The sequence below is a fragment of the Pomacea canaliculata genome, linkage group LG6, assembly GCF_003073045.1.
Source record: "Pomacea canaliculata isolate SZHN2017 linkage group LG6, ASM307304v1, whole genome shotgun sequence".
NCBI lineage: Eukaryota > Metazoa > Mollusca > Gastropoda > Architaenioglossa > Ampullariidae > Pomacea > Pomacea canaliculata.
The window spans coordinates 29,094,188-29,116,922 of NC_037595.1; the positions used below are offsets into that span (position 1 = coordinate 29,094,188).

Sequence of the window (22,735 nt, forward strand, 5' to 3'; positions counted from 1 at the left end):
CATCAGCACAGACTTCTCGTTTACATTTTTTAGTCTGATGTAAATAAGACAAATTTGTTTGGGCTTCTATCCACAAAGATTCATAAGCACTTTAACCATCAACTTTTCACTGTATCAATACATCATTTTCCCCTTATGTCCCCTGGCATGAGCTTTATGTGCGCATGGATGCACACATTTATATATATGTATATCTAAAACTGCACTTTCAACAGCATCTTTCATGATAAGATCCACGCGTAATAATGGCATGGGGCTTTATTCATCCTGTTTACTAACACTGGGCTGCTCCATAGGCACCTCTAGGCTTGGCCAGGAGAATGGCTCTGCCTTACGCAGGTTGATCTCAACTTTGGATCCCAACATTTTCACTTCACTGTACTCAGGTTTGATACCCTGCAACAAGGACATGTCCAGTAACTTAGAGAAATAAATTTAAATGAAGAATCAGTGAATGTTTCTGATATTTTGTACATAACATGACACTAAACTTTTAAAGAAATTTTTAAAGTAAAAATACAACTAAAATGCATGACAGGATGTCCAACCAAACAATTACGTATATACTTACAGCCTCGCTATTATAACTGTGCCTGAATTGTTTCAACATACAAGTTTATTCATAGCAAACTTTATGCTGAAGACCAAATACTTAGTGACAAGGAGTTCAAACAGTGAACCTGTTAACTGCTCACCTGTCGTAATGTAAAAGTTCGATTGAAAATGCTGCTGTCTTTGTCAAAGACAATATAAGCCTTTAAGGTGACTTTGTTTGCCTCAAAATAAGACTGTTCAGGGTCAGAGTTCTTTGCAAAGATGGATATACACACAATGTTCCCAGTCTGGTGCCAGTCAACTCGGCAGCTGGCCTCTGCTGCTTTTTCTTCCTATAAACAGACATTGCACGTGCATTATAAAAACCATGAAGCCTTATCATTTGACCTCATTTTCACCAAACTTTACCCATCGATACACAAGGGAATTCATGCAAATCTGCCATCAGGAAAGAAAAAAAAAAAACAAAAACATCTGCAAGATAAAGTGTCCGTACAACAATGGAAAATCTGTAAGTCTCTTTATACTGTAATGGCTTACAAAAACCAGAGATAAAGAAAGTTTCAAAGGCCAACAAGTTCATGAAATGCACATCTAGATAAGGCATAACACTAAATAAAGAGAGACAATTTAACAATCCAAACATTCTTTTGTGACAAACTTTCTCACATGTTCAGTTTAACAGTTGTATTGTTGCCATTGACAATCAAGGTAAAAAAATTCAAAATGAAAGATAAATAAGAAAAATGATTGAAAAAATCCTAAACTTCGTGACAGTGGAAGTGAGACAGTGCGGAACTGCTTCAGCTCACTGGTAATGTAGGAACTACCTTTGTTTTCACCCAGCAGTGCTTGCCTCTCTGGCAGCCCTCTTGGTTCAGGAAGTTGTTAAAGTCACTTGTTCTACGGATACAGCAACTCCAAAATTTCATCCTACATCAAACAGAATTATTCGTTACAAAACAAACCAACCACACTGTAGTACTCAGCCATATGTATGTGTATGAGTGAATGAGTGCATTTATGCATGTGCACATAAGTTGCTTATTTTCACCTACTGACAATCTATTTTCATCATTTTTTTCTGTCAAAAGGCAAAATTTCATTCATTTGAAGGCCTCTATTTCATAATTCAGTTATTTGTGATATTTTATTAAAACTATTGGTATAGACCTCTGCAAACTGTGTTAACTGAAAAGGTACATTTTCCAAGCAACTGTGTTATTTTATTAGGTGTAGACGACTTTTTAAAAATGTTGCTGTACAGTTAGACACATGAATTTCATGTTTTCTTTGTCATTATGGTGCAAAACATTCAAGGTTTGTTTATAAGAACAAGCGTGATGTACAGAGACCAAGAAAACAATTACCCTTCGTGGAATATAGGAACACCTGGATGATACTGACATTCCCCTTCACTGCTGGGCTGGCCTGTGTATGTCTGATAAAGCAAAAATAGAAACATTTTAACTGGCAATGGCACCAGAAGAAACACAAATTGACAGAATTTTTAAAACTGGCAGAAACAGAGCCACACAGAGTCAAATAAAGACAGCTAATGTACGTAGGGACATGGCTTCATGTGTGCACATACAGCAAAACTTACTTAGCTTTCTCTCTCTCACACACACACACAGACTGCAAATAAGAGAACAAAGAAAAAGAAAGGAAGACACTTTTTTCTAAAAAATTAAACATTGATTATTTAACGTGCAGCTATTAATAATTATGGAACATATACTAATATTATACATATTAATAAAATGCTAGTAAGTTTTTAGTAAATATTTAGAGATCTGAAAAATATAACTTCAAAACTTTTGAAAATGCTTGCTTTTTTAAAGTGTAAAGAACAATACAGAAAATAATTCTTACACCTCTGCAGCCATTGTTCTTGCACTGAGTCCCAATGGCCACTGCTTCGGGATCAACTACTGCAACAGAAAGAATGTCCTCATCAATCAAATTACTGACACTTTCAATAATGGCTAGCATTACCATGCCTACAAGCTGAAAACTTCTATAAAAGCACACTCATTCATCTTACCTGAAAGATCACAGTCTTGTTTTTCTTCCAGTTTCAATTTTTCCAGCTGTTCCTTAAGACTTGCACCCACTGTTACCTTTAGACGTTGCAGTGGCTCATCTCCAGATGGACGTTCCAATGGAACAACTGGTTTTGGCATTACTGGTATAGGATTTTGGACTACAATAATCTGCATAGCAAAATAATTTAATTTAAAACTTAATCTTAACCTTAACATGAAAATATTTGTCCAGGTTATGTAAGCTGTACGTGCTAAGCCTACATGTTTATACAGTTATACCTAACATTTAATTTTTAAGAAAGCATTCTTCCTACTCTGATGTACCAAACATATACATGTCACTTAAAAACTGAACTGTCTTTGTTACCAATATCCCCATCATTGTTCTCCTTTCTTCCTACCTCACCCTTCATTCTGTCCACTTTATTGATCAGATGATACACTCTGACAGTTCATTCCCTATACTATGCTTTGCTGGTTCCCGTGATTGGCGCACTCTCCCCTCTCTGCTCTGCTTGGTTGGATTCAGCAGTTATCTAAGCCTCACCTCCTCAAAATGAATTCCAATCATTCCCCAGGCCCTTGGCCTGTTATCATGGAATTAGTACATTTTACAAGTCTCATAAACTTAACAAACACCTCCTCTCTCTCACATATACCACATTACCTCATCCTCTAAAGGCTTTGATTCTGGCTTTTCTGGTTCTGGTGGTTTCTCGTTGCAGTGAGGGCCAGTTGTACATCCCTGCACAGACAAACCATAAATTGCTTCTAAGATGTCAAAACTCAGATGAATTCATATACCTACGTGCTGGTTAACATACTTCTGTTTTCTGTATAAATGCAGCATATTCCATTTTATTTCATATTTTCCAGTATTAGCCAAGGCCAGAAGCCCTTGTACCATAGATTTATAATTATCTGTTATTTGTTCAAATTAATATAAAAGCATTTCTATCATCATAGAGGTAGGTGTGCATAGGAACTGGCACACAAAATAAGGTTTTAAAATGAATAACTTTTCCACATTCACACGAAAATATAAGAAAAACAAAACAAAAATTTGAGTCTTTATCTAAATTAATCTTTTTTTAATTAATTTTTTTGTTATTTGTAGAAAAATGAAACATTTAAGGGCAATAAGCCTTACTTAAACAGATCTAATTTCTGATCGACTGGACTGATTTGGTTCAAATTTTAAACACTGATTTTAAATAATGTATCTTGTGATCAATTTTACATAAAAAACTTTAAAATGCATCTTTTAGGTACAGGTTCAAGGTACGTTGCTTTGAAGTTGATGAATATTTTGCATCTTTTATTAAGCTTTAGAACTGTTAAATGTTATTAGAAAACATAGGCATTTCCACTAATCTTTACTGATTTAATTCTGTTTATAAATACCTATTGATACGGATGAGAATGCTTGTGACTGAGAGCATAAACAGTGATTGAACCATCAAAATGTGTTACACCACATATGGAAAATGGCGTATGCACTCTTGACAATTTTCATTCTATTTATTCTCACAAAATAAATGATTCTTTCAGTCACATATAGCAAAACCATATTTTGTTCAACTGATATAAACTTTTTTAAATTGTGATTCAAAAGTGATTTTTCTGTTGAAATTAAAAAAAGCGATTTTTGTTTGATCGCACACTTTCAACCAGCAGAAACATGTGTGCCAATACCTACATTAAGTCTACATCATCCAATTATTAAGCCTGTCTTCCTTATAAATGCCTAAGGATAAAAATTGCATCTTTAGTGTACTGTAATAAATTCTTAGAATAAAGACTGTGTAGGCTTGGCAACAGGGAAAACTTAATGATATTCATTTTATCTTTAATATTTTCTCAAAAAAGCGTAAATACAAAAATATAAACTAGTTTCCTTTAAATTTTGTATTCTCTGTTCTACAGTACTTCTTCATAAACAGCGATTATTAACAGCTACTAGAAGTCCAAGTCGTATTTTCTCACTTTAATATTCAGAAACTCTGTGAAGTCTGTGCTGCGTTTTGAACAGCATGACCAGCCTTTGAGAGCATCGTGGAACACAGGAACACCTGGATGGTACTGACATGATGCTAAAGACAAAAATCAAACGCTGTGGTTATCATTACTCTGCTTATTAATCTATAACAAAAATAAATGGGTGGCTAGGTGGCATTATTCCAAATACCACAGCCTATAACAAAATTATATTGCAATATCAACAGACAAATGCATTAAGCCATAAATGCAATAGCTATTTATCTGATTTATGTATGGAAAAACAATACAAATCTTTCAAAAGCCATAGTGAACATTACATTTCTTCTCTTCAGTCCTTTTGCAACAAGACTTGGAGTGGCGTCCCCTCGCCTAGCAGGTTTGAGGGATATGGTTCTCCGCAATTTTTTGTATGTTGATTAGTTTGTTGTGCTTTTTTGGTGCCTATAGTGTAGGCTGGTAATTTTTTTTCTTCATTGCATCATTGCACAGGACTGTTAAGCTTGTGTTTTCTTCTACGATTTTCTGATTTTTTGTTGGCTTTCTGACCTGTTAGATCTGAACTCAGGGCAGTTGAGAGCCAGCATGGGCCTTCCTGGTCCCAAAGATACAACCACAATGCATCTAGCTCAGCACTCACCAACAGGACTGTAGGTGGTTGTTAAACGGACTGATGTTGAAAAGTTACATCACCAGTTATCTTAAGTACAGAAAGAAGTTATTAACCAAGCAGTTACAACATGAGACTTTTCTCCCCCCATTACTGTACGTGGTTTTATCCATCATCATGAACTGTGGACAGTTATGCCTAGTGCTTTCACTCCACCTTTAATGGTGGGAAAGCACTATACAAATAAACATATTATTACTATAATTATAAGAACCCTCCCTCACCAAAAATGGTGGTTCGAAGAATAATGCAGTCTCCAAAACTTCGCTTTCAAGTTATTGAGAGGTTACACAATTGTCATTATCTTTATTATTTATGTTTATGTTATAGATAAAAAAATTATAGTAAAACATGGTTGTAGTCTAATGTATTTCAACTCAGAAGAGAAAGAAATTCTGGATAGAACTAAATCATAAAACTATATTTGTTAAATGTAACAACTATATGTTTTCCCTCTGTACACAGTATCTGTTCATGTACTCTCTCACCTCTTTCTCGAAGAAAAATCTAAAAATAAACTTTCACCACCACCTAAGTTATAAAACAAATAATGAAACTCGGTGTCACTTGAAATGCATCTCTTAGTTTGTCTTTGTTCATGTTAGGAAATGCATCTCTTAGTCCGTCTGTGTTCATGTTAGGAACTGCGTCTCTCAGATTTTGTGTTCATGTTGGGAAATGGATCATTTCACTTGGTGAGGAATGTGTCGGCAGCGAATATTGATACAGACTGGTTCAATTCATAACACAAAATTTGTTGACTATTATGAAATATTATCTTTTAGCATCTGCTGTGGTTGGCAGTCATCATTCATCTCAAGAATGGTCAGCTTGAGTGTATTCATTCATGTCGTCAGAGAATCATCCAATGAAAGATGAGTGATGAAAATGAATCAATGGCTGCGATTTTCCTCATTCAGTACAGCTGATTCGCTAAGAGTTTTACTTACTGTCTGTGTTTGTTTCGGATCAAACTTCGTACCACATCCCTTGTTGTAGCACTGCAACGTCATGTTTCTGTCAGTCTTTTTGTCGAAATTTTAAATCGAACTCTCTCGAAGCTTCCGTTTCTCATGCAGCCTGTAACCACGCGCGCCCTCCGTAACCTAAAGGGAAACTACTCTTAGTGAAATGGCGAGCAGACGCGCGCGTTATGGCGATGATAATAAATATAAAATTTGTAAAGCGCACACTCACACTCCTAAGGAGCATGCGCTTAGAGCTTAAGAACAAGAACGAAACATGAACAGCATACGAGGGACAAGAAAACAAATAACATATGAACTATAAAAGAATAAACAACCTTACGAAAATCCAATGCAGAAAACACAAGACGATCAAGGAACCAAACAACAAGAACAATTGCTGAGAGTAATATGATATTGCAAAAGGAATGGTGTGAAAAAGGACTAGCATTATGAGAAAGGCTGTTAGGAGTAATGCTTACTGAAGAAGTGCATTTTTAGGGCACATGTAAAGGATTCAATAGTGGGTAGGTGGCGGATATGGAAAGGGATCGAGAGAGTTCCATTGTTTCGCTGCACAGTAACTAAAATTAATCCTGTGGCCATATGTTGTTTTAGTGACAAGAAGAGCAAGGAGACGATCATCAGACGAGGACCGGAGTTATCTAGCTGGGATGTGAGGGAAAAGCAGTTCAGAGAAATAATCAGGGCAGGTGACAGCAAAGAAATTAAAACACAGCACGGACAATTTGTACTAAATGCCAGAACGGATGGGAAGCCAGTGTAGAAAACGATAAGATAGAGAAGGGGGCGTGGTCCCGTTTCCTCGCTCTAAGCACCAGACGTTCAGCAGAGTTTTGTACTTTCTGGAGTTTATGAAGAAGGTATTCAGGGCAGCAAGCAGCCAAGGATCAGTTGCAGTTATCAAGTCAGGATAAAACAAACGCGCACAAATATTTAAAAAGTGCTGGTAGCGCGCGTAGACAGAATGTGACGGATGAAGCTGATCTTGCGTAGTTCATGATAGACAGGCTGACAGACAGCTGTAACTTGTCTATCATAACAGGCAGACTGACAGACAGCTGTAATTATACTTAATTGTAACTTAATTTGTCTGCAGTGACAACGAATCCCAGATTCCTGATGGAGAACGCAAAGGTGATGTTAGTTTCGACCACCTTGATGTGAAAATAGGAGGGTTTCCGTTTGATCATCACTGAGTTGAAGTCTGTTTGTCACCATCCAGTCGTTGACTTCATTAATACATGGTGCTGGTAGCAGAGTGAGCCAGTGGAGTGGAGCATAAGGGAAATAATTACCCAATCCTTCCCACCCATGAAAATTTATGAGTTACTCCTCTTTGACCGATTTTACCAAGGTTGTTCCAGACATTTCACTGTACACATCGGTGGCGTAGGAACATCCGAACAAACACGCAAGATTCTGCCAAACTTGGTGAAAGCTTGTAACATTAGTTTGCCAAGCCTCCACCCTCGCTCTCCCCCCCCCCCCGCCATCCTGCGAAATCGCCTCAAGGTGGAAGCACTTTCCTATTAAATCAGCAGTCAGCTGGCGACTCGCAAACCTTCGCACGTGTTTTTGTTTTTGCAATGTAAACAGGGCGAAATAAAGTTGCTCGCTCTCTGATCTGGTCAAAAATTTTCAAGGTAAAAGTATCCAGATTTGAAATATTCTTCGATCACTATCTGAAATGTTAGTAAAGATCAGCAATGCATCAGATACCTTTTTGGTGCCAAGATTTGACCAGAATTTAGCCACTCTTGGGAGGTGGGGGAGTCAAGTGTGGGCCGTTTTTCGTTTTCATCTTGATCCAATGTTACAATCAAGGAAGAGCCAATATTTGTGCAGATGAAGTACCAAGCTTGGGGCAATCTTGATGCGTTTGATGGGATGTATAAGTTCAGAAAACCCCACAGAAGTGTATATTCCTTCTACTGTTACTGTTATATTTTTGATAAAGTATTCTGTTGAAATTTGCCTACCTCGAAACTGGATACTAGTGAATGAAAACTCACTTCCTTTTATCTGTCTCTCTGCTGTAGCATTTAGCACTGTGTATTTTTGGATACGCATGTATATAGATGGCTGATTACCTGTACATAGTACCTAACAAATAGTATATAGATCGAAAGTCCTTTTTTCTCTTTAAATTTGGAGTTTGTGTTGCTCTCGTGCTTTGAGCATTTAGAGATTAAGTACAGTTGCCAAGTCTTTTATTTCAGTGAGTAAAGCTAGCCGCTTATAAGTGCTTCTATAAATGCTGCTAACTATAAACCTCTCAAAGTTCCAATACATTTTAAGAAATGAATGGGAATATTGGTTTGGGTATACCTCACACAGAAAGCAAACACCAATGAAAGATATCAAACTGTTAAAAATAATTTATAGGGCCCAAACTGCACATGGATACCACAAAAATAGTTTCTGTAAAAGCGCGAAAGTTATTTATAAAAAAAAACCGTTTATATATTTTGTAAACAGCAACAGAGTTCATAACTGAAAAAATTAACTGCCGTCCAAAGGGCAATACAAGATTGATCTTCCCTATGTGTATGTGTAAAGCATACATATTCTGTGCCCGACATTTTGATGATGATGATGATGATGTAGTTTTATAGCGCGCCAGTATCCGCATCACAAAGATGCGCTCAATGCGCGGTGATCCCAGCAGCCACCAAACTGCAGGTCAAATGAAAACTTCAAAAAAGTTTAAACAAGTGAGTCTTAAGATTTTTCTTGAAAGATGCAATACTATCAGACTCCTTGGTCGAGAGGGGAAGCGAGTTCCACAAAAGCGGGGCTACATTGGAGAAGGATCTGAAACCCGCAGTCTTCTTATTAGCATTCCCTGACTGAACACTCGGTCGTTCAAGTCTGAAGTGTGCTGCTGAACGAAGGTTCCGCTGGGGTTGGTAACAGCGAATGAGTTCTTGCAGATAGGCAGGCGCAAGGTTTTGTTTTGCATTTTGCAATCTATACCCCTTCTAGGCTTCTTCCCAAAGAAATATACAAAAAATCTTCCTGACTCTACTGATTGTTTCGGTTAACATTCACCATAAACACTTCGTTGCAGATCGTCCGTTTACGTTGAGTTATGGGACTTAATCTAATACAAGCATCGTTCCTGTGAGTGTAGAAGACACGGAAAGCCAAGGTTCGGAGGCCACGGAACAGTTTTCAGACCTTCCAACATTCTGTCTATCCTCAACTGCCTTTCGGTTTGAAGTGGATTTCAAAGAGTAGCTGATCGACACATCCAGCTCACCAGACTCCATGATGTTTGGCAGGGCCTTGTACTCATCGGACTCGATGTCCATTTTGAGTATATTGACCTGAGAATCGTGAGATAGAAAAAAGAGAAAATAAGTCTAGAAATAAGTCCTTGATAAGTAATAAATGTGTGGTAAAGTGTGTGAAATTTGTGCAATCCACCAGAAAGCTAGATTAGGGAAAATTGCGTAGTCTGTAGAATGTTTCGATGGTTCGAAAAGATTGTCAAATTAAAATATCGCACGACGTGTTGTAAACGATTTCCTTTCCCATGACGATCTCGTGTCCAAGGATAAAAGGAAAGGGGAGAAAATACAATTTTGTATCCTCTTACACTTTTCTTAAAATAAAAAAAAAAGGGGGGGGGGACTAGACATTCGTCGAAATAGACTACATCAGGAAGATATTTAAATACAGAAACAAAAATGCAAATGAATTTTCTTTTTACAAAATGCGCAATTTATTTTAAAAATTAAAGGTCTGTAAATGATTTAATATTAATTGCAAAGCCTGCGTGGTTCAAAATATTATTTCAAGTAGTTTCTTGTTTGTGGATGTTGCATAATAGGTGCAACCCAAGCAACCGTGTCTGTAGGGACAGTCATATCCAATACTGAAGCTGGACTGTCTTTTGAAGTTATCAGCTATCAAAAGTTATCGTCAGCCGTTCATTCTTCAGACATAACTAGACATACACTATGCACGTCTTCATCTAGAGCACCTTAGTGTGGTTGAGCTGCGCCTTGATGGAGGTCAGGGTTTTATAGTCCATCCCTTTGGTGTTGACGAAGTCTTTCTCGCCTATCCCTATTTTATAGAAGAACATCCGGTCTGGGCGCTTTACTTCTCCCTTCATGCTTCAACAAGAAAGTTTTGAAATAACATACTTTAAGAGATCAATTAAAAACTGTATCTCTTCTAAATTCCTCTGATTTAGCATTTTTTAGTGCTGGCTATGTGACTGTATGGGTGTGTGAGAGAGAGAGATGGCTGTTAGCATGAAGCTCTGCTTTTACATGATTACCCAGCACATTGATCCATGTTTTCGTTTGTCGGTAAAGAGAAAATAGAATCATGAGCTCGAAACAAAACATCTGAAAACACACCTTGGGTCGAAAGAGTGAACCTCGCACCCGTATGTCGAAAGGACCGCATCGTCAAAAGTAAAGTCGTTGTTGATCCTGGATAACAAAATCATCTCAAAATTTGATGTACTTTATTATAAATCGCAAAGCATAGCACATCTTAAACATTGTAGGAAAGTGTGTATGTTTTCAGCTATTTGTGCTTTTCGTCGTATTGATTTGATTCAGTTTAATAGAAGGAAAATTTTTCCATCTCACCTTAGAACAAAATTAATTACACGAGCCTCGTTTTCAGATTGTTTGAGATAAAGTCTTTCGTGCCACAGAGTAGCAACACTGTGGGAGTAGAGAAATGTTTGCCAGTCTGTGTCAGACATGCTGGATTATGCGAGAACACAACATTGAACAGGAATTTAAAAGAAACAATACACAAAGGACATTTTTCTGGACACACTGTGACCCTGTACTTAAAGACAAAAGTTAGTTTTACATCAGCAAAGACCATCATTCCCTTCACAGTCTTCTAAAGTCGCTCAGATAAATACACATGCACACGACTATTTTGGGGAAAGTGGTTCTTGACTCTTACCTGGAAAAGTACACAAATGTATTTTAGTCTCTTATTATTCAGCACATAAAACATGTTCGTAAATGGGTATCAATACCTAATATGTTTTAACTTGTCATTGACAGAAGCGCGCGCACCAACAGACATGATCTGGACTCTCACCCAAATGAATACACCACACATGGTGGTCGGGGCCGGTACTCCTCGTCGTCACAGACATCCCAACCGCCGTCGCCAGAATTACCCAGACGAATCTTCTTGGTACATAACACGTCCATGTTTTCCACATACCTGGCACGGATTGGACATAACCACTTAATTATAGGTTAAACTGTGTATACATTTTATTTATTAGGAACAGACAAAGTAATATTAGTGACTTCGTAGGATAAAAGAACACCTAGAAAAATCACCCTACGAACCTTATAAGTAGTCCCACTCTGTCGAATATGTAAACATGTGTGACAAATTTTTCTTGTATTTCCATCCTAATTAATGTATTAGACTATATGTTTCCAATAAAGAATACTCCTCAATTTTATCACTGCAAGGCTCAATAGCTTGCTTTTCACTGCTTTAAATGAAAAGTTAAACGGGGCGCTTTTTTCTTTTTTCTTTTTTTTTCTTTCTTTCTTTCTTTTTTTTTTTTTCTTTCTTTCTTTCTTTTTTTTTTTGGTGCCTACAGTTCGGTGCATTTTATAGTTTCCCCTGACCTGGACACTCCGTTTCGCGCATCACTACAAATATCACCATGCACACGCGACATCACATACATCATTTAATCAAGATATTGTCCAAGCTGTCCCATCGGCTGTACTGATAACAAATCCTGATATCTGGTTTTTTTCTGTGCATGGTGAGTTTTTCATGCGTTAGAGAACGGACTTTTTATTATCGGAGTAGGGAGCGGGTGAGTTCGTCTGTTGATCAGTTAGAACGGCGAAGCAGAAAATCAAAGCTCTGCTCAGATATTTGAAGAAATTATTAGAGGCGTAAATGCCAACATTCAGTAAGAAGGTGACACCTTGCCTTGTCAAGACTTCAAAAGGTGGCAGTCATTCTGGTCAAGTAATAAGAGCATGACATACCAATGTGTGTGTGTGGAGGGAGGAGGGAACTATTGTAGTGTGTCTACAGAGAAAAGCCATGCACAGATCACAAAAAAAAACTAATGGTTCCACAGCTTTTATGAAAAGATAGTGGGGTAAGTACAGGATCCTTCAAGTGCTACAAATAAAATACCATAAAAGATGGAATACCACTGAACCAACGTGTGTTACATAAGACACTAGGTGGTGCAATTAATCTTGCGCCAGATATGAACAGCCACAGGAAAAGGTATTTGGAGAAGGGTTTGGCTACACTAGCTGATACTATGTTATTATGCCTCAGGAAGTCCGCAAGGCCAAAACACAGGTGTCTAGAGGCTCAAAAAGGTGAGTTCAATTCAACTCAATCGTCTAACAACTCACGTGTAGTACAGTTCCTCCAATTCAACGTCTGACATTTTCCTAATGGTCTCATTGCTGGGAAGATAAGGACGTGCTGATAAGGCTGACTTGACTGGTGCTGAGGATATTGGCGTGTATACCTAAAAGCAACAGAAAGTCTCGAAGACTCGCATAATTTTATGAAGATAACATTTGACTTTGACCACCAGATGAACACGACTGTCACACGGAGTTAGCTAACTTTTATATCAGTGTCAGCTTTAGCCTTTATTTTATTAGGTCACATGACTGCTTAATGTGTTTAGTGCTTTGTTGAAGACAGTAAGGTCCTGAACACATTAATATATCTGTCTTACAGAAAAACCGTCGGAAAATACACAAGATGGATTTACGCTTACTAGAGTTATTGACTCCCTCTGTCAATGCAAAGCAAGTGTCAATAATAATAGTGAATGTTGTGTTTACAGGATAATCTATAAAGTTGGGACAAAACCTAGACATGTACAGTACATGAGTAACGATCTAGCCAATGGAAGAATAATATTATGAACAAAATCCTAAAACCACGTAGTGAATATGTAGAGATACTAGGTTAATTAAAATAATCTTCAAAGGCTTGCGGAAAACAGGAGAACGAGAAGTTTAAGAACTGAGAGAATGGGTTTGTAGACCACCTTTAAAGAACTGTTTTCCTAATGTCTTACTGCACATTTAAATGTTTCACAGAGGTGGTTAAAAGGTGGATGTGAAATGATAATGAGTTCTACACAGGCTTACACAGCACACTGACTAAAAATACGATTAATGCGTGCTTTATTCTTGGTAACAGGTTGCAATGCGCGTTTAAGAAGAGATGTTATTAACTCTCGGTAAGAATGCTTTCAGAGAAAAAAATAGATACCTTGATCCTTGTCTGGTCCTTGGGGATGGTGAGCTTGTGCATGTTTAGAAACCAGGAGAGTAGCACTAAAACAGTGCACACCAATATAACTAAAATCCTTTTCTTTGCCATTGTTGTGTGGCTGCTCCTGAAATAAGTAAGATACAACAGTGTGGTGGTGTTGGACAGGTACTTGGTGACACAGTTACACACACGGATGCGACCTGTTTCTAAAGCTGAAGGACAAGGAGTTAAACTAATCACTTTTGTTCAAATTCACATTAATGACTACCCATACATGCCTTTCCCCACAACCAGCTGGTGCAAGTTACCTTGGAGTGGTGTGATGGTGCTCTTGGCAGGTCTAACAAAGCCCAACAGGTCTGTCAGAGGAGAGGACAGACTAGAATATTGCACCCTGGCCCTCCAGGTTGGGGGTTTGCTTTGGGCTAACAGCCTACTCATGTAAAAAGTAAAATCCTCCTTACATGACATACCACCAGCAACTGAACAACTTCATGTGAACACCAGCCCTCCCACTAAGACAGAACTCATCAAAGCTATCATAAAGCATGAAAAGTGGCAAGACCCGGATGGCATACCCCAAGAAGCATTAAAGGCAGACCCAGAAACAACAGCAACAACTTCACAGCCTCTTCTACACAAGACCTGGGAACAAGAGCTAGTACCAACAGACTGGAAACTAGGCCACCTGGTCAGGCTACCAAAGAAATGGAGACCTCTCTCAGTGCAACAGTTGGCGGGGGATCATGCTGCTGTCCATCCCCAGTAAAGTCTTAAGAGACTGAAGAAGGCACTAGACAAGAGACTGAGACCAGAAGAAGCAGGGTTTTGCCAGGATAGGTCATGCACTGACCACATTGCCACCCTCCGTATCATCAATGAGCAGTCTATTATGTGCAAGACAATCAAGACAACAACACCAGTATCCAGTGAACCTTCACCAAACAGCTAGAGGACATGTACTTTGCAGATGACATTAGTCTCTTATCTCATCGGCAACAACATGCATAAACCAAACTGAGTAAGGAATAAACTAAACATGCATTTTCATTAATTAACACTTAATTATTGCGTAAAGGACAACGTGGGTTCTTTTGAGTAGCTGTGCGCCACTCTTTCTCCCTCTTCCCCCCCCCCTCTCTCTCTCACAGAACATGAAAAATACTAGTAACAATACAGTGCATACCTACTGATCTAGTCCCTCACACACACACACATACACTATCTCAATATTTATCGATCACTGTTTTGCAGGTAAACAGCGTGTGCATCTAACTGTATTGTGGTGTTGAATTGAAAACGTGGTGGACGTGAATATGGACAGTAAGATTGTTGCCAGCGGAAAGACCACTCTTCGTTTGAAAGTGGAGGTGTGGATGTGAGGGGAACGGGTACAATAACGACAATTTCTGGCTATCAAATAACAAACCTACCTGAGGGGAGGGACCAGGCAGACGGCTGCTTGATGACGCAAATGGGAGAACATAATTAGAGATTAGAACTGAGTGTGTCTGTGCTTATTGAAGTTAGGCAAACATAACAATACCCCTTTCTTCATACTGTATGTATAAATTCATAGATATGTGTGCGTGTGTGTATGTGTGCGCTTGGAAGCGATTCAAGTTTACCAACACGTCTTCAAAATGTATGAATCTCAAAGAGTTCTGGCAAACTCTTCTGAATTATTTGTGTTATGGTTAAAGCTTTCCCTATCTTGTAGATAAAACATTTAAGTGAAGTTGACGCACACATGACTGACCAACATCAGGAACACTCATGCCAAAAAAGTCTGTTTTAAAAATTTATTTATAAAAAAAATAATAAGCGAGCATGGTGTTCGGAGATTCGGTTGGCTATGAAAATAAGCCAACTGTTGTTCTACGACCTCAAGAACAATGGAGATTGTAAGTGACGACGCCTCACGCCCAAGGATGGGGGATGGCCGCTGATATAATTGCGGCAATTACAGAAAGAATAGTAATTAGGAAAACTCTGGGATGACTTCCCTTGGGAAATAGTTCTTTATGGTGGGTGACCGTACCGGGGAGAGTTTTTAAACACGAACGACAGACTATATAAGGTAGCAGCTACCTTCCAAGTCGTCTGCTATCTTGCCTTCTACGAAGACCTGACGGCCATCAAGATGAAATCATCACTTTGCTTCCTCGCTCTTGCCTTCTGTGTGGCAGCAGTGTTGGTAAGTACTTAGTCCTTCCAGCTATTAACATACCAGATTTTAGACTATGATCTACCGCTTGCTAATTCTAACTGGACACATAGCCACACCGAACAACCAGCCATCTTGCTATAGTTTTTCTAAATACGTGGCACCCTGAAGATCTGATATTTATGTGACCATCACATCCAACTTTCACATCATTTTTCTTCTCGGTATATCCAACGTAGCAATGTTATAGCCTAACAAAATATATTCTTAATATATTCTAATTAATACGTTGTTGTGTTTTGTGATAATCTAATGTTTAAATTATGCAACTCAAGGTCCTTATATTGGTCAAGTCCTTTTGACGAAAACCGAGGGGCTAAAAGTTAAAGCAGCAAGAGGTGGGCACAATCTAGGCTTGAATACAAATGTTTGGAAGCGGTGTCCCTGTTCCGTGCTTTCTCAAAGCAGAACCCATGACTTTCAAAAGTAAGACGGAAAGCTGTTTATCAGTAATCAGAGTAAAGATTTTAAAAAATCAGTCATTCGTTATCTCGCACATCAACCTTATTTGTGTGTGTGTGTGTGTGTGTGTGTGTGTGTGTGTGTGTGTGTGTGCACGTGCGTGCGTGCGTGTGCTCATGTGCTGGTGCAGACTGAAGGTCACTCAGTTTCTAAACAAACTGGACAACAAGGTCAACCTGGACAGCCAGGACAGCCAGGACAACCTGGACAGCCAGGACAGCCAGGTCAACCTGGACAGCCAGGACAGCCAGGTCAACCTGGACAGCCAGGAAAACCTGGCCGCAAGGCTAGAAGTGCCGAAAGTTGTTCGAGGGAGTCCAACAGTGTACGTAAATAGCATTTTGTAGAAATGGAAAGCAAAGCAATCACTAAGCAGAGCACGTCACAATGGCTTTAATTATTAGACATCTGTCAAAACCGTCTTATTGTCATGTGACTGAATTTTTTTTTTTCAGGTCGAAGATGACAATTCCAGGGAAGCACCTGAACAATCTGAAGAAAAAGAACAGCTTGAACAACCTCAACAAGAACAACCCGAAAAGCCTGAACTAGCAGAACAGTCGGGAGAATCTGAACAACCAAGAGAAGATGCGATTGTTAGTATTACTCGTACTGGCGCAGCCTGTCGTATAGAAGTAGGAAACAAGGATGCAGCCATTAAGCAATAAAGAAGCTGTATGTATACTGCACAATAATCTGCAGTGCGCTCGTCACCAATAACAACATTACCGAAACTATAGCTGCAAAAATTATAATACAATAGGATTTGTTCAGTGCATTTCCTCTCTCAGAGACGAGTTATACATGATTTCCAGAGCTGTAGGTTCGTATTAGATAAACTCCTGTAATTGTTTCGTTAGATGGTTCATTTCCAGCAATGGAATTTTATTTTATAACTACAACTGACTGCTGATAATGATTTTTTTTTTACCATTAAAATGTAATGATATTATGAACATCCTATACACATTTATCGATGGAAAATATTTGTTCCTCGTTTAGCTGCATGCAATATTTACTGTTTACTTACTTGCACGTGTTCCCGCTTAAGCTCCTCATACGTTTACCCCCCTCAGTTCCCTTTGTAGCTGACTCCAGCACGATCATCAACGGTTTCCAGTTGCTTATGGTATTTTTCTGGATGTCGATACGACTGGTGATGTGTTTGTCACTGTGTCACAATGTTACTTGTTGACGGTGTAGAAAGAATCGTTGTCGCACACCTGGTGCTTGATCCTTGTTGAAGATTTTCAATGTCAATCGTAGTTGGCTGTAACAGTTTGCACATTGATATCGTTGGCACTGCTGTAGTGTCACGTGTCGCATGGTGACTCAGCCCGAGCCTGAGTTCTGGAGGGGAGGAGGGGGTTGCTGCGTCACTATGATCTGACGCAATTTTGTTTTTACGTAGGCATCGGAGCGATCGGATTCGTTGCTATAGGCGACAGTAGCAAGATGTCTTTGTTTTACTTAAAATTGAAGACTGGCATGAACTGTAAAAATTATTGGATAATAATCGCTCTTGAGCTAATTCTTAATTACAGTGAGGACGAAATTATTATCATGACACGTTTTTGCAAAGCATTGACCTGTATAATTATACTTCTCTGAAAGTTAATCCTCTGGTGTTTGTAGCTATTATCTTTAGGAACTAACTTCACCTGAGTGTGGAAAAGACATAGCAACAATACATTGTGTCTTCATCTGTTTTCTTTTACTGAGGATTGCATCTTTCCTCTTCAAATTCAGCTCATGCAGGCGACTTTATTTTTAAAATACTGCTGTTTTCGCGACAAATCTAGGTTTGATTAATTAAGAAAGAAAAACATTAATATAATATTTCTCGAACTTCTTCGTCATAAATTACCATCGAGATATAGTTCGTGATACTTTATGCTCTATTTCCGGCGATTTTTATCGAGCGCTCGTGTTTCCCTTTAATAAGTAAAAACAAAACAAAATAAAAACCGAAGTTTCTAAGAATTCTTTTATAGTCATGAAGCCCGTTAAAGAAGAATAATGTTGAGGTTAGTAAATTCAATAAATAGTAATAAGAACAGTTATTACAGCTTCCTGATTTTTCAATGTTCTATTTAATATCTGTCATATATTAACGCTGTGTGTGTGTTCGTGCAGGCTGCACCCGCGGACAGAACCTAGAAGAGCCGATCTCCCAAAGTCTCCCAAGGGGCGATCGCAGCAACCCAGGTGCAAATCCAAGACAGAAAAGAACCAAACTTCCAAGAAACAAGGCAGTTGTGGGATAAAGACAAGATCACATGAAACCAGCTTAGTGCTAAGCGCCAAGGAAAGTGGTCAGGAAGATTCTGTTCCCATACAGTCACCACCTGCTTCTGTAACAGAACTGAAAATGTCTGACATGTTGATGACATTATCTTACTTTAGTTCTTTTTTTTCCCCCAAGATAGGACACTAATCTGCAATATATCCAACATTCTGAGTTCCACAGAATAGACAAAAACTGGCAAAAGGATCCGCATTATTTTTAGTTATGAATATAAGCAAGTCTTTTCGATGAACCTATAATCTAACAGCTGAATGTTAAATTGTACGCTGACAATCGTACCCGACTAGTTTATATAACAATAAAATATGTAACACAATCACTACCTTTTCATGTGTAGTCTTTCTCCAATGTCAGATTATTAAATGAACGAATCCCTGGTTTGCTGGATGGATATGCATGCACCAACCCAGCCTGCAAGAGTTCATCCGCCCCGAACGGGCCCGTTTCGGGCTGAGAAATGGGGCCGTTAAGGGAAGTTACACTCCCAGCCCGCCGTATTATGGGAGCCTAAAGTGCATCGGCCCCTTGCGGGCTTGGGAGAAATAACTCCCTCAGCCCTTCAAAGCCCCACCCTAAAAACACCTCGCAGCCCTTCCATAGTCCCTCAGCCCTCCAAAGCCCCACCTAAAAACACCTCGCAGCCCTTCCATAGTCCTCAGCCTCCAAAGCCCCAACCTAAAAACACCTCGCAGCCCTTCCATAGTCCCTCAGCCCTCCAAAGCCCCAACCTAAAAACACCTCGCAGCCCTTCCATAGTCCCTCAGCCTCCATAGCCCACCCTAAAAAACACCTCGCAGCCCTTCCATAGTCCCTCAGCCCTCCATAGCCCCACCTTAAAAACACCTCGCAGCCCTTCCATAGTCCCTCAGCCCTCCATAGCCCCACCTTAAAAACACCTCGCAGCCCTTCCATAGTCCCTCAGCCTCCATAGCCCCACCCTAAAAACACCTCGAAGCCCTTCAAAGCCCCTCTCAGCCCTCCAACCCCATCCTAAAAAACACCTTTCAGCCCTTCAAAGCACTTGGTAAATACCAGCAGACAAAAAATAGACATGATTCAACAATTTATTAAATGCAAGCAGATACACAAGGTTTTCATATTACTTTACAACAAAGAATTTTTCACAAATGCCTGACCAAAAAATATTCATTGCAATTTATCATATACAGTGATACCTCGGTTCTCGAACATAATTCGTTCCGGGAGGACGGTCGAGAACCAAATTGTTCGAGAACCGAAGCAATGAAACCCATAGGAAATAATGGAAACTGGATTAATTCGTTCCAAGCCCCAGAAAATGCCTATTTCCTGGCCTAATTTGTATATAATATGTAGAAAAACATGAGTCTCAACAAGAAATAAGAAATAAAAGTGTATTTATTAAAACAAAAACAAAAAATAAAATGTACTGTACAGTACAGTAAATTGTGTTTCATTTACTGTACCTGTACCAAACTTTATGGCAGGAGGAATGAATGTGGAGGGAGGAGGGAAGGGGGATGTTATTGTTTTGAAGGGAGTCCTCTTCAATAAAAACAGAGGGTAACTGCTCTTCGGGTGTTTCTGTTCTCTGTATCTTTTGCTGAGGAGAATCAGAATCTTGCTCTGCAGTTGCTTGTCTGATTTCTTTAAGGAAGAATTTGTCAATTGTTTGCTGTTTTTTTTCTCCTCTGCACTCACACTGATGACACAAGCAAGGCGCGCTGGGCCGAATGAACGCCATTCGGCTCAACTCGGCTCATCTCGGACGTTCGGATGTTCGAGTTCCAAATATTTGTTCGGATTCCAAGACAAAATTTTCTCGAATTTCCTGGTCGAATACCGATTTGGTCGAAAGTCAAGGCGTTCGAGAACCGAGGTATCACTGTACATATACAAGCAAAAAAAATTAAAGGGTTTTAATATTTATTACAACAAAGAATTTGAGTCTTCAAAAACTTCAGGCTAATTGTTGCGAATACCTGACCCCCCAAAAAAGAAAAAAAAAAATCATTACAATCTTCAAAACAATTTATCATATACAAGCAAAAGATAAACAAGGATTGAATATTTATTTACATTTCTCTGTGCTCCTCAACAGCATGACCCATCTGCAATCAAAATATTAGTCCTTTAATGATAAGCAAAAACAAGGCATTTCAATTTATTCACTTCTTACCGATGTGCCATTCAGTGAAGTAAAACGTATTCTGTTTCTTACTATTTATGAGCTTTAAAGCAGCTAGAGGCAACAGGAAGTTGATGGCCAACACCACTTATGTAAATAGATTCATGTAGGCTTGCTTCTAGTGTTGATTACTATTTGTGGATTAGAAAGGAAAACTAATAAGAGTAGAATCACTAGAGCCATATCACATCAAAGCAGTTGCACTTGTAAACAGGTGTACAACATGCAGAGATTACCCAGAACAGGGCAATAGGCAGGTTAACATTCTTCATAAACAAATCATGAATGATAAAGCCATGCTTACATTGATAAATTAAACACATGCATGGTTATTTCTTTGATTTCTTATTGCACTGACCATCAGATGGCTTTGTCCTTGGACTTGTTCCTCCATTCTTGCCTGTTACTTCCAAACTATTTGTAAGCAGTGGCAGATATAATATCCCCAGGCTGCTGCTGTGCACAAAGGGAAATTGTGATGGTTAAAAGTCAAATACAAATGTTCATTGTAATACATTTGTACATGAAACCACAGTCTACTTCAGGGTCATATGCAACCCAAACAGAAAAACATATTGACTTGCAAAAACAAAACAAAACAATCAAGTATGCTCTCGTATCCCAACCTTTGCCCTACATAACTAGCACCACAATTTCTACCTGCCTGCCCCAATTTCTTCAAAGAAGCATTTTGACTAAAAGAGCCTGCTCTGTAGTAACAATTATCTCTTATGAGTAGCAACATCTTTCATGTATTGATGAGAATGTCAGTAGTTTTCAGTGTATGGTTAGATATGCTATCTCTCTCTCTTACATATCTATATGTAAAGTTTTCATCTACTTGAACAGGAACATTAAAAATGGAAAAATTAAAATTTTGACAAGCTATCAAGTGACAGGACACTTAAATGAAAGTGGAGCATTTATCTTGAAGACTGACTTATAGCTAAACCCAGTCAGACTCACTGCAAGAATCTCTCTCCTTGCAAAATAAAGTACTTAGCTCACATAATAAAAAAGTAGCAATTTAAGAAGCCACTTCAAAACACTTACTGGTACAGCAATAATCCTGTTTCATATGCAGAGTGATGAAATATTTTAGTTCTTCTTTTATAATTCCACTCATTCCAGATTGGCAATAACCAGTCTCGTCATATACCATGTCAGTTGATTTTCTTACAACCCTTCCAGGAAGTAAATATATATACACCCAACGAAAATTGGCAAGTGTCGAACTCAGAGGTGAGGAACCTTTTTTCCTGCAAGGGCCATTTGGATATTTATGACATCATTCAAGGGCTATAGACAATTCTCAACAGAAAAAATAGCCTGCAATATTTGCTCAAACCGTAATTTGGCCACTGCGTGTTACCCCTTTGTAGCACATGCACTCCAAGTCTACCTGGTGCTGACTGACTCACCACAATTCAGGCCGCGGACAGCCGACGAGAAGCACGTATAGGGCGCTGAGAGCTAAAAAATGTTGATATTTTATTAAGGTTCAGTACATTCACTTCGCATGCTTCGCTTCAACATCGAGTCTCGCTACACCTGTGCAGATACAGATCTCTGACCTGTGGCACGATCTCCAGCTTTGCCCGAGAAGCCCCTTTGCCTTCTCACAGGGTCAAGAGGTGACGCATGCGCAGACAGTATGAAAAAAAAAGGAAACCTTGATGTACCGTGAGAATTTAACGGTGGTTAGCAAAGACAAAGATGCTTAGATCAGTATCGCAATTCGCGAAGATCAAACCCCAAACTGCCTCGATCTGAACTTTAGAATGGTATCTTGGGCTTCCGGTTTAGCTTCACATGGACAGCTCATTTTTTGTATAACGGCTCAGTAAGCTTCCGGAGATTAACTACGAGGAACGGCGGGTTATTCACATTTTTTTTACGGCTCGCCAAGAGACATAACGTCTCTTGGCAAGAGGCCATAAATACACGCCGGCTCTGATAAGATAAGTACTCCTACAAGAAGTTCCGCCTTTAAGAAACCTTCTCAAAGTCTTCAATTATAATTTTCATCAGATGAA

The 22,735-nt window shown here is 38.9% G+C and overlaps 3 protein-coding genes across 9 annotated transcripts; 1 reads left to right on the forward strand and 2 right to left on the reverse strand.

The window, feature by feature from the left end:
* Nucleotides 1–253: 253 nt before the first annotated feature.
* Nucleotides 254–6,383, reverse strand: LOC112566862 (cysteine and histidine-rich domain-containing protein 1-like). Its single transcript, XM_025243267.1, has 9 exons — nt 6,218–6,383; nt 4,590–4,696; nt 3,271–3,348; nt 2,603–2,771; nt 2,431–2,489; nt 1,926–1,996; nt 1,386–1,488; nt 696–887; nt 254–396 (listed from the first exon to the last, which is right to left on the reverse strand). Exons 1-9 carry the CDS (start codon nt 6,282–6,284, stop codon nt 259–261), a joined length of 984 nt encoding a protein of 327 aa, XP_025099052.1. The 5' UTR covers nt 6,285–6,383; the 3' UTR covers nt 254–258.
* Nucleotides 6,384–9,222: 2,839 nt separating this feature from the next.
* Nucleotides 9,223–22,453, reverse strand: LOC112566781 (methyltransferase-like protein 24). 7 transcript variants are annotated; one of them, XM_025243134.1, is made up of 10 exons: nt 22,121–22,453; nt 21,753–21,958; nt 21,058–21,152; nt 20,591–20,622; nt 13,533–13,659; nt 12,653–12,771; nt 11,343–11,471; nt 10,634–10,708; nt 10,249–10,384; nt 9,223–9,589 (listed from the first exon to the last, which is right to left on the reverse strand). In XM_025243134.1, the coding sequence occupies exons 3-10, from the start codon at nt 21,091–21,093 to the stop codon at nt 9,359–9,361; spliced, it is 885 nt and encodes a 294-aa protein (XP_025098919.1). In that variant the 5' UTR covers nt 21,094–21,152; nt 21,753–21,958; nt 22,121–22,453; the 3' UTR covers nt 9,223–9,358. The 7 variants fall into 7 exon arrangements, with proteins under 7 accessions (XP_025098919.1, XP_025098918.1, XP_025098922.1 ...); XM_025243133.1 differs by having other exon boundaries at nt 21,058–21,155; XM_025243137.1 differs by lacking the exon at nt 21,753–21,958.
* LOC112566782 (cuticle collagen 34-like) lies at nt 15,562–18,851 on the forward strand. The gene is made up of 4 exons (XM_025243139.1): nt 15,562–15,732; nt 16,355–16,549; nt 16,680–16,820; nt 18,361–18,851. The coding sequence occupies exons 1-4, from the start codon at nt 15,679–15,681 to the stop codon at nt 18,382–18,384; spliced, it is 414 nt and encodes a 137-aa protein (XP_025098924.1). The 5' UTR covers nt 15,562–15,678; the 3' UTR covers nt 18,385–18,851.
* Nucleotides 22,454–22,735: the final 282 nt, after the last annotated feature.